This window comes from Calidris pugnax, unplaced genomic scaffold (genome assembly GCF_001431845.1).
Source record: "Calidris pugnax isolate Ruff unplaced genomic scaffold, ASM143184v1 scaffold38, whole genome shotgun sequence".
Taxonomy (NCBI): Eukaryota; Metazoa; Chordata; class Aves; order Charadriiformes; family Scolopacidae; genus Calidris; species Calidris pugnax.
The window spans coordinates 3,033,088-3,047,897 of NW_015090995.1; the positions used below are offsets into that span (position 1 = coordinate 3,033,088).

The 14,810-nt window shown below is 49.1% G+C and overlaps 1 protein-coding gene across 2 annotated transcripts in view; it reads right to left on the reverse strand.

The window, feature by feature from the left end:
• The window catches only part of AR (androgen receptor), a 60,228-nt gene extending 58,318 nt beyond the window's left edge, over positions 1-1,910 (reverse strand). Inside the window, exon 1 of one of the 2 annotated variants that reach the window (XR_001413433.1) lies at positions 488-1,479. Coding sequence is in view for 1 of the 2 variants with exons in the window: in XM_014954960.1 (XP_014810446.1) it covers positions 488-1,479 (992 nt within the window). In the remaining variant the exon portion in view is untranslated. Of the gene's footprint in view, positions 1-487 lie in introns of both variants that reach the window. The other variant, XM_014954960.1, reaches the window with a different exon arrangement.
• Positions 1,911-14,810: the final 12,900 nt, after the last annotated feature.

Below are 14,810 nucleotides of genomic sequence, written 5' to 3' on the forward strand. Positions count from 1 at the left end.
ACAGCCAGCTCACGGCAGAGCAAGGTGCAGGGAGAATTTTAACTTAATTTCCAGATGGGTCGGTGCCTGAAGCGCAGCGCCCCGATTCCCACCCGCAGCCGAGAGAAGGGGGGACAACAGACACGTAAGGAAATGAGATAAACCCATCACGGGGAGGGGGGTGGTGGAGAACACCAGGAGTTTAGCGCAGGATTTCTGGCACAATCTTGCCTAACACAAGTGACAGGGAGTTTATTTTTGGTAAAAAGAGAAGGCTCCGACCGCAGAGGGGTGAATCAAGCCGGGAGCAGCCGAGACAGGGGAGAACTGGACCCGCGGCGGCAGGGGGGGCTTGGGGGAGAGGGGGGCGCGGGATGCCGGTGGGATGCGGGATACGGGATGCCGATGCCGGCAGGATGCAGGGTGGGGGAAGCTGGTGGGATGCGCGATGCGGGGTGGGGGATGCCGGTGGGATGCGGGGTGGGGGATGCGGGACGCAAATACTCACCGGACCTCGCTGTAGGCGCCGGCGTAGCCCTCGGCCCAGGGTCCCAGCTCGCTCTTGATGCAGGCGGCGGGGGCGGCGAAGGGAGCCCGCCCCGCCGGGTACCAGGCGTCGGCGGGGAAGTCGGCGGTCTCGGCGGCCGCCCCGCGCCCGCAGCCGAAGGGCCCGGGGGGCGGCTCGGCGCAGGGCCCGTAGAGCTGCCCTTCCTCGGCGAAAAAGGTGGGCCAGGGGGGCGCGGAGCCCGGGGGGACCAGCTCGGTTCCGTAGCGGCACAGTCCTCCCCAGCCGCCTCCCGCCACCGGCCCCGGCGGGGTCTCCAGCTTGATGCGGGCGGGCGGCGGGGCCAGGCTGAAGGCGGGGGGCGGCCGAGAAGCGGGACCCGGCGAACCCCGGTAGAGCCCCGGTCCGGCGGCGGGCGGATCGACGGTCAGGGCGGCCTCGGGGGCGGCGAAGGCGGCCGGGACGGGCGGCGGTTCCGGCGGGTCCCCGCCGGGGGGGCGCGGGGCACGGGGGGGCTCGGCGGGCAGGGCGAACATGCAGTCCTCCCGGGGCAGCGGTTCTCCCGGCGCTTCCAGAGCTTCCAGGGCCAGGCCCATGGAGGCGGACACGGCCCTGCAGAGCTGTTTGGCGCTATCTCCCAACGGGTCCTCCTTGGCCGCCGGCTCGGCCTCGGGCGGCGGCAGCAACGGCAACGCTCCCGCTTCGCACAGCAGCTCCCTCAGCTCCCCGGCGCAGGGAAAAGGGGAACCCATGGCGGGGCCGCCGGTCGGGAGGGTTTTACCGGGGCCGCGGGGCTCCTGGGGCGGCAGGCATGGGGGGGAACCCGGCGGCGGGGGGGGGCTCGGCGGGCAGGGCGGCTGCTGGCTGGTGCCCGGGTCCTCCCGCGGCGCCTGGAAAGCCTCGCAGACGCTCTGGAAGAAGCTCTGGAAAGCCCCACGGAAGGTCCTGCCGCCCGCCCGCGGGTAGACGCGGCCGACCCCCAGCTGCACCTCCATGCCCGCCGGGAGCGAGGAAGCGAAAACGGCAACGGCAGGCGAGGTAAAGGACGGAGAGCCCCCCCCGCGGTAAGCACGGCCCGCCCCTCCCCGACCGTCCCGGCTTAGCAGCCGTGCCTCCCCGCGGCGTCCATCCCCGCCGGAGCGGTCGGCGGGATGCTGGGTGCGCGCAACAGGCGAGGAAAAGTTGGAGGCGGGAGAGCGGGCAGGTGCGGGCTCGGCGGGAGGCTGGCTCCGGTCGGTGTGAGCGGCGGCGAGCGGGGAGGCAGGCTGGCGGGGGAAGGAGGTGCGGCGGGGGAAGCCCGCCCCGCGCCGCCGGCGCCGTCCGGGGGCTCTGCAATGATTAATCCGGTGACCCGGCGCGGAGAGAGAAGCGGAGCTCGCCCTGCCTTCGCCTCGGCTCCCCCTCCGGCGGCGGTGGCGGTGGTGGCGGCGGCGACCGGGCTGGGTTGGGTTGGGTTGGGCTGTGCTGGGCGGCGGGGGCGGCGGCGAACGGAACCCGCGGGGCGGCCCCCGGTACCGCAGCGCCGCCGTCGGCGTTCGCCGTAATTTCTGAGCTCGGCGCTTCACCGGAGCCGGCCCCCACGGGCGGGATAGGACGGGACGGGACTGCCCGACCCGCCGGGGCACAGCGCCCGCCACCGCAACCTCCCGACCGGGCGGAACCGGGGCGGAACCGGGGCGGAACCGGAGCGCGGCTGCCTGGGTTCCCCCGGTTGGCGGGACCGGGTTGGGGGGGGGACGGCAGCAGCAGCCCCGATCCGGGATGGTTCCCCTCCCTCCACGTCTCGTAAGGCGTGGAGTGCGCCCAGCTGGGCGGAATTGAGCGGAAAATCCGCTCTTTTTCCTTGTGGAGCGGTGGGGGGTTAAAAGGCTTCCTCCAGCCCGCCTTGGCCCAAAGGGTCTAACTCGGCACCCGAGCACCTTCCAACCGGGGGGAACCGGGAGTTTGCTCCCGACCTCCCTCTGCTCCACGCTTTGCAATAATCCCCGCTCGCCACCAGCCAGAAACAGCGGGTCCCGGCATCTTGTAGCTACGTATCACCGAAGGTTGAAAAAGACCCAGCAGATAAGCCGAAATAATTAGTGTAGGACCTACCGTAAACAAGACTTGAGCTCCCCTTACTGGCCCTGTAATAACAGTTTTAAAGCAACTTCTAGTAAGCACCGTTCCCAAGCAGCCTGGTAATGGAATCCTACTCGAGATAGGTTTAAATAAGCCCATTAATTTCAATCCCTTTGGAGACAAAAAGGGGGAAAAAAAGTAATAATTTGCTGCAAATGGAGAAGTGGAGCCAGTCGGGAAAAGGGAGAATCGCGTCCGGCCTTTTAAAAGTATTTTTGCAAGCCGTGGAAGATAAAAATAGAAAACTAAGTGCGGCCAAGCAAAATTTGGCAGTGTCCACCCTATGGCCTGAGTGGCCAGAGAACCCAACCTCCCGTCGGCAAAGCTGCTGGAGGAGGCCAAGGGATGGTGCAGAAGGTGAGGACAGTGTCACTGCCCGCCCCACGGACCTCACCCTTCGCTGGTGCCATGGGGCAGGAAGGCAACGGGCAGGGGATGCTGCCCCCCAAGGCAGTGAGGGGTCCAGGACTGTCCCCATCCCTTCCTGGCCATGGGTGAGGAATTTACAGAGGAACCTTGTAGGCTTCCAGTAGGGATGAAGCACCACGTTGGATTTTAATGACAAGTAATAGAGCCTTTAAAATAATACAGAAGCACAGGGAAAACCCTAGGAGGTAAAAATAGAGGGAGATAATGCAAAATATGTGCAAAGTGGCTATTTAAACACTGGTGGGTCTCAGCGATCCCACCTGCATCACTGGAGATGGGTCAGGCTGAAGCTCGGTGTGGGCTCCCTCCCTGCCTGTGGCCCAGAAGCCCCAGCCCAGTGATTTGGGGACAGTCCCAGCCCTGCAGGAAAAAGGAGCTGCAGCCCCAGAAAGGAGAGCAGGGACCACGAAGGGAGACAGTCAGAGAGGTGTTTGGGAAGGATGGAAAGAAAACCTGTAGAGATGAGAAGGATGTTTGTGTGGCCAAGCGTTAACCACGTTACAAACTGTTCTCCATGTACCCACCTGGGGAAAAGCCTGCGAAGAAATGTCTCCTGCAGAAGTAAGGTTGTGTACATCACTTTGCAAAGATCTGATATAAAGCTTTAATTGGATTTTCTGAAAGATTAGTGCCATTAGTACCTCTTTTTTTTCCCTCTTGGACACTGATGAGTGTATGAAATCACTCTTCCTCCCAGCTGGGCAGTAATAATGATAGTCTAATTTTACTGCAGAGCTGCTCTGCACTTCAGAAACGATGGCAAAAACCTAGAGGCACAAACCCAGGATTCACAACTGAATCTTGTTATGATATCCCCTGTAAACGATGCAAATCCCACCCCTCCCCCCGCCCTCCATCCCAAAAAAGTTAGCTGTTGCCACAAATTCCTGCAGGTACCTGCCAAGTGGATGCAGATTCCAAGTGGTTTTGCTCTTTGAGCCTCCCAAGAGTTGTCAAGCTCCTGGAGCGAAATATATAGATGGAAATATATAGATGGAAAACATCAAGGGGGGGATTCTCATGATTAGCATCACGAAATGGATTGAAAAAAAACACGAGGATCGGAGATGTGGTGTAATATCCCGTAAGAAACAGATAGCTTTGTGTTTTAAACCAAAAGCGGATTATTCACTGACAAGCCCTGACAAACCAGGGAAGAACTTTGTTTGACATCACCGTTCCCACCAAGGAAGAAATGTCCCCAGTTCGAACTCACTGAAAACACCAGGAGCCGTGAAGTCTTTGGTACAAGTGAGATTTTTTTATGGTCAAAGAGCCTTTTCTGCTAAGGATGGGATATATTTGGGTCTTCGCATGTGTCTCCTGGCTCTCTGTCTCTTGTCCTGCTGCTCTCGATGTTCTCCTGTGCTCTCCCATCTCCACAACATCTGCGGGTGCGTGGATTTTCCCACAAGCTGGAGTTTGCTGCCGGGCTTTGGGAGATGCAAATCGCAGCAGATGCGCATCAGGGAAGACTGCAAAATGGTTTATGTTCTTCTTAGTTTACAGAGCCAACTTTTAGTTTTGACTGATTGTCTGCGTGGTTAAGACGTATTATTTTAAAAGCAATTTTGTGATTACATCTCCTCGTAAATCTCAAGAAATCATTTTTCATTTCTTTCTTCTTTTTTTCTTTTTTTCCTAAGTATGTTTCCTGAAAAGGCATTTTGCAAGCGTTTTGTTTTCCTGGTATTCGCACGTTTCTTTTAAAAATTATTAAATGTTAATGGCTTTTCTGGATGTGTATGTGTCTGGCTGAGCATGCTATTTTTTAAAAACTTAATGTATTTTAATTTTTTATACCTAATTGATGAAGAAATATCCGTACTGATTTTTCAGGGAGTGTTTTACTCGCAGTTACTATCTTACAAATACTAAAATGTAGCTTTCTTTAAGTGTTTCAGAGTTCTTTTACGGGTTTCATTACAGCTGAGTTAAATCCTTTCCATAAAAATCACTCTCTCCAGTTTAGAAGTCAACCACAATCTCAGCTTGCATCTTGAATTCCGAGCGCTATATATTTAAGACAGTCAAATAGGCATTGTCTATGGAGAGACCAGCCAAAAACCTGGGCAAATGTGTATTTTTCCTGTATGCAGATGTAGTTTTGGTTATGAAATTGGTGAAAAAATGAGCAGCAGTATGAGCCTGCGCATGTCTTGGAAAAGTGCCTTTCTGGTAAATGTGTCTGTGCTTCTCCTTCAGAAGGGAGTCGAAGAACGTGTTACGGATTGTTTGCCTGGACCTTCCGCCCGCCTGTCGGAGGCTGAGTTAAAGTATTCATGCATTTTATTGCATTTTATTGCTAAAACGTTAAGGCAGACTGGAAGTATTCCCTTTCACTTTCCTGCCCTACGAACACCGTAGCATTCTTTCCTAACATTCCACTGGTACTTGGGTTTATTCATTACATGTAAGTGTAATTAGTGGTGGTGAATGGAGCTAAATCCAGCTGGCGTCCAGTCACGAGTGGTGTCCCACAGGGCTCAGTACTGGGGCCACTTCTCTTTAACATCTTTATCAATGATCTGGACGAGGGGATCGAGTGCACCCTCAGTAAGTTCGCAGACGACACCAAGCTGGGTGGCAGTGTTGATCTGCTGGAGGGTAGAGAGGCTCTGCAGAGAGATCTGGACAGGCTGGATCGATGGGCCGAGACCAACGGGATGAGGTTTAACAAGGCCAAGTGCCGGGTCCTGCACTTCGGTCACAACAACCCCAAGCAGCGCTACAGGCTGGGGGCAGAGTGGCTGGAGAGCTGCCTGGCAGAAAAGGACCTGGGGGTGTTGGTCGACTGTCGGCTGAACATGAGCCAGCAGTGTGCCCAGGTGGCCAAGAAGGCCAACAGCATCCTGGCCTGTATCAAGAACAGTGTGGCGAGTAGAGCCCGAGAGGTGATTGTCCCCCTGTACTCGGCACTGGTGAGGCCCCACCTCGAGTACTGTGTCCAATTTTGGGCCCCCTACCACAAGAGGGACATTGAGGTGCTGGAGCGGGTCCAGAGAAGGGCAACGAAGCTGGTGAGGGGTCTGGAGCACAAGTCTTACGAGGAGAGGCTGAGGGAACTGGGGTTGTTCAGTCTGGGGAAGAGGAGACTGAGGGGAGACCTTATCGCTCTGTACAAGTACCTGAAAGGAGGCTGTAGAGAGACGGGGGTCGGTCTCTTCTCCCAAGTTACAGATGATAGGACAAGGGGTAACGGCTTCAAGTTGCGCCAGGGGAAGTTCAGGTTGGATATTAGGAAACATTTCTTTACTGAAAGGGTTATCCAGCATTGGAATGGGCTGCCCAGGGAGGTGGTGGAGTCACCATCCCTGGAGGTATTTAAGAAACGTGTAGACATGGTTCTTCAGGGCATGCTCTAGCGCCCAAGATGACTGGTTTGTGGTGGGGTATTGTGTGGGTGGGTGATGGTTTTTTGGTTTGGAGGTTGTTGTTGTGTGTTCAGGTGGTGGGAGCTGGTGTTGTTGTGTGTGTGTTTGTGGGGCTTTTTTTGGGTTTTTTTGTTGGGTTTTTTTTTGTGGTTGGACTCGATGATCTCTGAGGTCCCTTCCAACCACTACAATTCTGTGATTCTGTGATTCTGTAATTATCATTATTTCACTGAATTTCACTGAATTTTTAGAGTTGGAAGGGACCATTATAATACATTATTTTCTGTTACGTAAAAATAACATTAAAATCAGCAATCGGGGTGGACATCCAATCTAAAATCCGCTTTTTAAATCAGATAAATATGTTTGGAGAAGCGTAGAGACGTATGGACTGTTTTGACAGAGTGAAGCCCACAGTTATTTGGTTGGTGACCCCCTCCCTGGGGGCTTCCAACTACCCTGCCCCTCTCTGCATCTCCCCCCAGTCACTGTTTTTTCCTGGCTACGGATAATGCATCATTTAGAAGAAAAATTAGCCGCCGGTGAAAATAGATTATTTTTTTTTTCACAAACCAATTTCGTTCAAACCGAGGTACATGTGGCTTTTATTATAAAATAACGACTCAAAATAAAAGCCAGCACTTATCTGAATATTTTGCAGTTCCTTCAGGTAATGGGGGCTTCGTGCTGAGTGAAGATGGGGAAAGGAAAGGGGGGGGTGATGCAGAAAGAGCAGGTTATTGCTAACCCAGGTTATCCAGCGGCTGGGGGAGGCGGCAGCATCTTTGGAGGGTGAACGGGCAGGGAGGAGGCGGGTGCCTACGGGGGCCAGGGCTTCTGCAAAGCTCTTCTCTTCATTCCAGAGGTGCAAAGGAGCTGCTGCCTCCCTTTTTCTTTCCAATTTGGTTTTTTGTTTGCTGGGTTTGCTATTCTTCGCGCGAGCAGCAGATCAACGTGGTAATACCTGGCATTCAGAGAGATGTCAGTTTGTGTAGTGGGGCTGGGAGTGAAAAGATACAAATAAAGGAGATGTTTATAAAATAAAATACATAAAGTACACAGAATAATTCTAAGAGAAACATCATCACTTCCTTTATTTTACTAGTGGTTTACTGATGTAAAATAAATCACAGAATCGTAGAATCGTTCAGGTTGGAAGAAACCCTTGGGATCATCGAGTCCAACCATCAACCCTACTCTACAAAGTCCTCCCCTACACCATATCCCTCAGCACTGCATCTAAATGTCCCTTAAACACATCCAGGGATGGGGACTCCACCCCCTCCCTGGGCAGCCTGTTCCAATGCCCGACCACTCTTTCCGTGAAAAATTCCTTCTTAATGTTCAGTCTAAACCTACCCTGTTGGAGCTTGAAGCCGTTCCCTCTTGTTCTGTCGTTAATTACATATTGATTAATTTTTTTGTAAAAATGAGACCCTAGATTCATGTCTAAACTTAATATAGTTTATAAAAATATGTTAAATTAAAGATTAAAACATCATATTGTTCTCTGTATTTTCTCCCAGGATCACAAAGATTATTTTTGTCATTCGCCTGGTGGAAGTCACTACACGAGCACCTAAAATTAAAGTTTATTGCAAAGTTAAACCATCGTTTTCAAGTGTCTTATGAAGGGTCAGAGGGAATTTTTCATTTCAGCTCATTCAATTGAGTCCAGTTCACGTGCTCAAAACTGGGAAAGGCAGGAAAACCCTTCTGTTTCTATCCTGTGGTCAAAACGGGCTGTGAATGGATGAGATCTACTGCTTCTAAAATCAGGAAGGAAACAGGGACCACGTGCAGTTAATGCAAAGTATTACATGTGGATGGCGCTTTGTTTATTTAATAAAATACTTTTTGACATTTAAATAATAAAGTATTTTCATACTCAGAATTTAATAGCATTTAACTGTAAAAACAATCTTAAAATTCTGCATGTATTTTTTATCTAATTTTAAATGCAGCTTGATACAGCACACAAAGAAAAGGAGTAATCATACTATAATTAAGCAATATTTCAATCACTGTTAATGTAATGAATGTTAACAAAAATCTGGAAAAAATAATGCTGAACAAGAAACAGTTCTATTTTATTGGTATGTTTTTCTTACCTACATAGAGAATGAAAACTCTTGATATTGATTAGCCTCCTACTAGCCTGACCTGTGTGGAGAATACAAGTTATTTTGATAGCCAGTGTGTTGTACGTGTTGTACTGAATACAACACAAAAAGCAACGGAGTGAGGTAACTCTGTGCTTTGCTGTAAAAGAAGACATAGTTTTGCCTGTTTGTTTGGGTATTTGGGATGGGAAGAGCATTAGTGCAGTGCACTATGTCCATTTCTTCGATTTGCAACACTAAGCAGACATTTTAATAAAGGAATCCATTTATATAAAAAAAAAACACCTAGAGATATTGTTCTCTATTATCTTAATTTAAAAAAACAGTTTACACGTATTTTAGTATTTCGACTATATGTATTTTGCAAGTAGTTTGTCCATTAAAAATATTTTAAAAGAACATACTCTTCTTGCCTTGAGGTTGGGCACAGCTTAAAGATAGCCAAGAAAATGGAAGCAAAGTGCTACTTCATTTACTTTGTGTTAGAAATCTTTATGGTTCCCCTACAGCTGGATTTGTTAAACTTGCTCTGTAGAGAGCCAGCCTATAATGAGAATCTCTTTGGCTACAAGGCAGTAATATCCTTTATAGTGCCAAAATTAAAAAAGATTTCACGTAACCAAATACTTATGACTGATGTCAGATTAACAGACAATTTGCCCAAATAGAATACATGAAAATTTGACATAAAAACCTTTGGGACTTTAAGAGCAGCTCTGTGTTAGCTATACTGTATTCCTATAGCTTCTAGTTTTGTACTTACAAAAGTTTGTTTACCAATAAAAAGGTCTAATATTTGCTTTCTAATGACCCTCATGCAACACCAAATCATTTACGTTTTATTATAAACAACATTAACATAAATATTTATCACTCAGATATGGCAAAAAATCTGAGGGATTTTATTTAACATCCGACCAACTGTCCTTCCCAAGCCCTTGCAGCTTTTTTGCGATGCTTTTAACTCATCTTTTTACGTTTCCTAAGGATGCTGCTACCTCTTGTCAGCCAAACACTGGGGCCCGTTTGGTTTCCAGCAGCGGATGGTTCTTCTTGCTGGGAACCGGTTGGTGAAAGGAGCGAGAGCAGATCCTGCAGGAACAGAATATTAAGCTATAAAATATAAATCTGTGTGCGTGCCACGGCTTCCTGATTGGCCCTTCCCAATGGGAAGGAGAAGGCCCCACCTGGGCTCCAGCCCTGCCAGAGGGACGGTCAGGACTTGCAGCGACACGTCCCTTCGTTCCTCCGAGAAAGGGAGGCGTTGGCTTCCAGAAGTGCCTTGGATGGGAACCCACGTCCTTCACCGCTGGAGCTGCTTGATGCATAAAGACACAGACAAAAGGGATTAAATACCTATTTTAATCCTGAGCTTTTAAGTATGCTTTATCCAAACCACCTGTGCATTGCCCAGTGTCTCTCTGTGGTTCGTGGCAACATGTGATGTACAGGGTTGGCCTCGGGCACTACAGGAGCCCCTGGGCAGAGTCAGGGGAACAGCTGAATTATTCTGAAACCCAGATTTTCCGGTCTCTCCCCTTCTGCTGGGAACCCACCCACGCACTCCCCACATCCTCCACTCTCCTGCCACACCATCCCCTCTTCAAGGAAGGGCATCCTTCCCTCCTCCTCCTCCTCCTCCCAGCACTCTGCCTCCCATGAAAAAGAAGTAAGAGAACAACTTCTCTTTCCATTTTCACGTGGTTATTTTATTTAGTGCTATCCACCTCAAGAAGACAGTTAAAACTGAGAAAAATTAATTACATTAAATCCAAAAGCACGACAGTATTTATCCTAATACTGCGCATCACTGCCCTTTAGAACCCCAGTCGTGTTCACATCTTAATGGCTGACCTCACTTGCCCATGGAACGTGCTTGAAGAAGAAAATGCAGGATGCAGAAAAACGTGTTACTGACAGTAAGACAAAACCCATCACCGTGTTGTAACACCACTCCAGCCGTTACTTAAGTCCTGCTGACAAACTTGATCACCTTCTATGACAAGGTGACCTGCTTAGTGGACAAGGGAAAGGCTGTGGATGTTGTTTACCCAGCCTTTAGTAAAGCCTTTGACACCGTTTCCCACAGCATTCTCCTGGGTGTTCAGCCTGGAGGAAAGGAGGCTGAGGAGAGACCTTCTCACTTTCTACAACTGCCTGAAAGGAGGGTGTAGCCAGGGGGGGTTGGTCCCTTCTCCCAGGCAACAAGTAACAGGACAAGAGGAAATGGTCTCAAGTTGCGCAAGGGGAGGTTTAGGTTGGATATTAGGAAAAATGTCTTCCTCACTTTCTACAACTGCCTGAAAGGAGGGTGTAGCCAGGGGGGGTTGGTCCCTTCTCCCAGGCAACAAGTAACAGGACAAGAGGAAATGGTCTCAAGTTGCGCAAGGGGAGGTTTAGGTTGGATATTAGGAAAAATGTCTTCACTGAAAGGGTTGTCAGACATTGGAACAGGCTGCCCAGGGAAGTGGATGAGTCACCATCCCTGGAGGCAGACGTGGTGCTGAGGGACACGGTTTAGTGGTGGACTTGGCACTACTAGTTTAACAGTTGGACTTGATCTTAAAGGTCTTTTCCAACCTACATGATTCTAAGGTTCTATAAACGTTTCCTACATTCTCTCTGTAGCTTGTTTCTGCATTGCTGATGCCCGAGGGGCTTTTGGCGATCTTTTCAATAATACCTACAGACTCACAAAGTTAAAAAGCTTGACTCTTCCAGCCCTTATTAGCATTTTCCATTTTGAATCCTTACCAAAAAAAAAAAAAAATCAGTTCCCAAAATGCTGTTTTTCATTACACTACCAAAAATTTATTGGCTGTTCTCTCACTCGCAGCAGCCATGAGGAGAAGCCTCAACAGGACCACACGGTCACGGCAGCGGGCAAGAGGAAGGTGGGGGAAAATTGCCAGTAGTGAGATGGGCAGACAGATGGATTCTCTGGAGACCCTACGGAGACAAACATCAGCCTGACACAATTACCTGCTACTTCTGTTTGGTGTGACAGCGAAAATGTCTTTCACTGTGACTTAATTTCATTCATCTGGAACATACACCTTCTCTTGAAAGTCAGAGGAGGTCATTCTTCAAGGCGGCTTTCCCTGTCAAGCAGCTGAATTAGATCAGGAGTTTTATAACAGATGAAAATACTCTCTGGAGACATCATACAATTGCTCATCCCTGGAAAGATCAAGGAGGCATTGACTTTTCAGAATGGAAGGAAGAGAACAGCACAGGGGTTTCCTGCGGTAACTTGATACACACTCGTCGGGTGTTGCGGTGGAAATGATTACACCAGATGCTAATTGATACGTGGGTAAGGTGCGGTTTGCAGCTGAGATGCAAGCTTGGCAAATTTAAAATAGATTCTCATCCTTATGCAGTAGCTGACTGGGAATTGCCTTAAAGTTAAAATTAAACACTGTGGCAAGAAAATACCAGGAACAGCAGCCTATAAAAGACGGTATTTACTGGGAGCTGGGACTGGCCTCCACTGATTGAATGGGGGCTCCCAGTATTTAAATATGTAATCATATACAGAGCTAACTATGTGCTGCAGCTGCTTGAGTAATAAAGTCCTTCGGGATGCCTTTTCTAATTGTATTAACTAGGAATCTTTATCTTATTAACCTTTCCCTTTTGTATGACTTAAACATGCTAGAATATGACTTGGCAGCAGGGTCTTAGTACCCGGGTAGGTGAGAGTCTGAGGATCCCACACTGTAGGAACTTGCTCCAAGGAGATGATTGCAGGGCTATTCAGTGCAACCTCGTATATTAGAATCTGGCTCAAAATGTTCCATGCTCCATAGATAGAACAGGACAACAGCTATAAATACTCTTCAGGCCTTGCTAAAGGACAGCCAACAGTAAATTGAGGATGGTTAGTTATTCTTGAAACCAACTGTCACAGGAAATGAGACGGTTTCTTCTGCCACTCTGATCACAGACAGAAAATGTTATTGTATGCAATTTTCAGTTTCTTTCTACTATGAAGTCATACATCTTCAGCGGGCTGGTTGTGCCTGTCTACAGCATACAAAAATGCTTTTAACACTTCTCCCTTTAAACTAGCTGCAAGAAATCTGTTCAAACCTTGCCTGTAAATTTTCTATTTCAGCTTAAGCACTGAAATCATCATTCTTTTTTGAGTATTTTAGACTTTGTCATCAAGGTTTCAGAAAACAAGAGTTGCAGTAGCCATTTCATTTCAAATCATTTAAGCCCTGGGGCAGCCAATAGTAGTCATGCTGTTAACCTTAGCGGGGGAAAAGAAAAAAAAAAGCTATTTTCAAGCCTGTGAGGCCTCTATGCTTAAAATTCAGCATGGGTCCACCCTGCGTTATTGGATCAGGGCCTTGCACAATGGGGGAAAAGTTATTACCTTCTGTGAAAAGATTTTTCTATATTTCAGTGATTTGCAGCAGGGCTTGCCATAGCAGAAAACAATGCAAACAAGGTGTGATAAGCATTTGCTGTTTGGGGCATAAGTAACACAAAGAGCACCCAGCGCTGATTTGTTTGGCCTCGTGTCCTTCTGTATGGGAGCTCTGTCCGTCTGTCGTCCCACCCCTGTGGAACAACACTTGCTGCACTCAGGATATTCATCCCCTCCACCAGCACCTACCCACTGAAGCTGGTTGTGCTGCTGAAATGTGGAGAGCTCTTTAGTTGAGGAGAATTATTGGGCACTGGGTGAGGACCGTGACTGTTTAAAACCATAACTCTGCAGTTCTACAGGGGCAACTTGGACACACCAGTTTAGGGGGAGGGGAGGGTCTGAAGAAGAGCTTGTAAAATAGTTCATCTTCCTCTGCACCTGCCCCCCCCCTCCATCCCAGCAGTTAAAAATACAAGATTCAACTCTCCACAACTTTTGCTCAGTGTAACTGGCATCGCTGCAGTCTGAGCAGTGGGCTGGCTGCAGAGTTGAAGGGTGGGCAAGAGTGTCCAACCAAAAAAAAATGGAGAAAATAGGAAAATAGGTACCATACCATGGTGCAGGCTTCCCCTGAGCTCGCCCACATACTCTCCAGGGGTCAGCTGACAGCAAGCAAGTCCATTCCCATGGCCACAACCAGTGTTTTGCCTCTCACTGAAACTGCCAGCTAGAGCTATTGGAAAAATGTTTGGAAAAGGGGAAAAAAAGAAGCAATTCTAATGAACATGGTAGTTTCGTTAACATTTACAACTTAATAATACTCTAAAACACTAAATTGCCAGGAAGAACTTCAAATTAGTGTCAGCCCATCAGTGGTATTTGCTGAGATATCACCCCTGGGAGGAACTGGATGGGAATTCCCACCTTCTTTCACAGAACCACCTTTGCTGTCCCCTCCACGTCCCCTGGGTATGTTGGCTATCTCCCTTTTGCTGTCACTCTTTCTGGGGGTCTCTTCCCTCTCTCCTGCAGGCAATGGAGAACTGGGATGGCTCTTCCATAGAGGCAGCTGACTGGAGCAGCCTGTGGGGCCAGAAAGTGCATTTCCCACCCAGCCCAGGGCAGGGTCTCTGAACACACGAGGGGAACGGGGAAAGAAGGAGACAGATCACTTGTTCAGCAGGATGCAGGGGAACTTACCTTGCAGAAACATACACTAGTTATAAAAGCAAAGTATTTGTATTCCTAAGATGTGAAGGAAAAAAATCAGTGGAAAATACAGAGGAGTTAATCTTCATTCAAGGACTGTTCAGATATGCAGCCTCTAGAAATTTAATCTCGTTGATCAAGTAGGTAGAAGACTGTCAGACATCTTCTCCTCTTCTCATTCCTGCGGTTCCCCCATTTGGGAGCACCAAAATGCTTTACAACCCTTTTCAAATTGAACCTCAGTGCAGATTCGGGAAGAGGGAGGCAGTGGTATCGCTAATTGGCCCAGTTCCCCACCCTGGGAAATGTGGTGGCTGTGCGGCAGCGTGACCTGGTGGCCATCAGCCAGTGAGTCAGTGGCGCAGCTGGGAACAGAAAAGGAAAAAAAGAACACTTTTTTCTCTTTCTTGTGTTCTGACTTCAAGGTTTTTCCACATGTGGCTTTGCTGCAAATCAGTCACAGTTAGAAAAGCTATCATCTATCTGGGTGTTTCATATTTCTTCTTCCTCAGTCAGTTGCAGAGACAGCTTGCTCAATAAACAGAGCAGGATTCTTCCAACTGATCGGACTGCTGGGTCAAATAAGGATAAAAAAATTCCAGCTCTCTTTTCTCCCATATTCCCCAACCCTCACCGAGAGTGAAGGAAAGCAGAGTTCAAAAGCCAGCCTTTCTCTCGCTGCGTTGGCC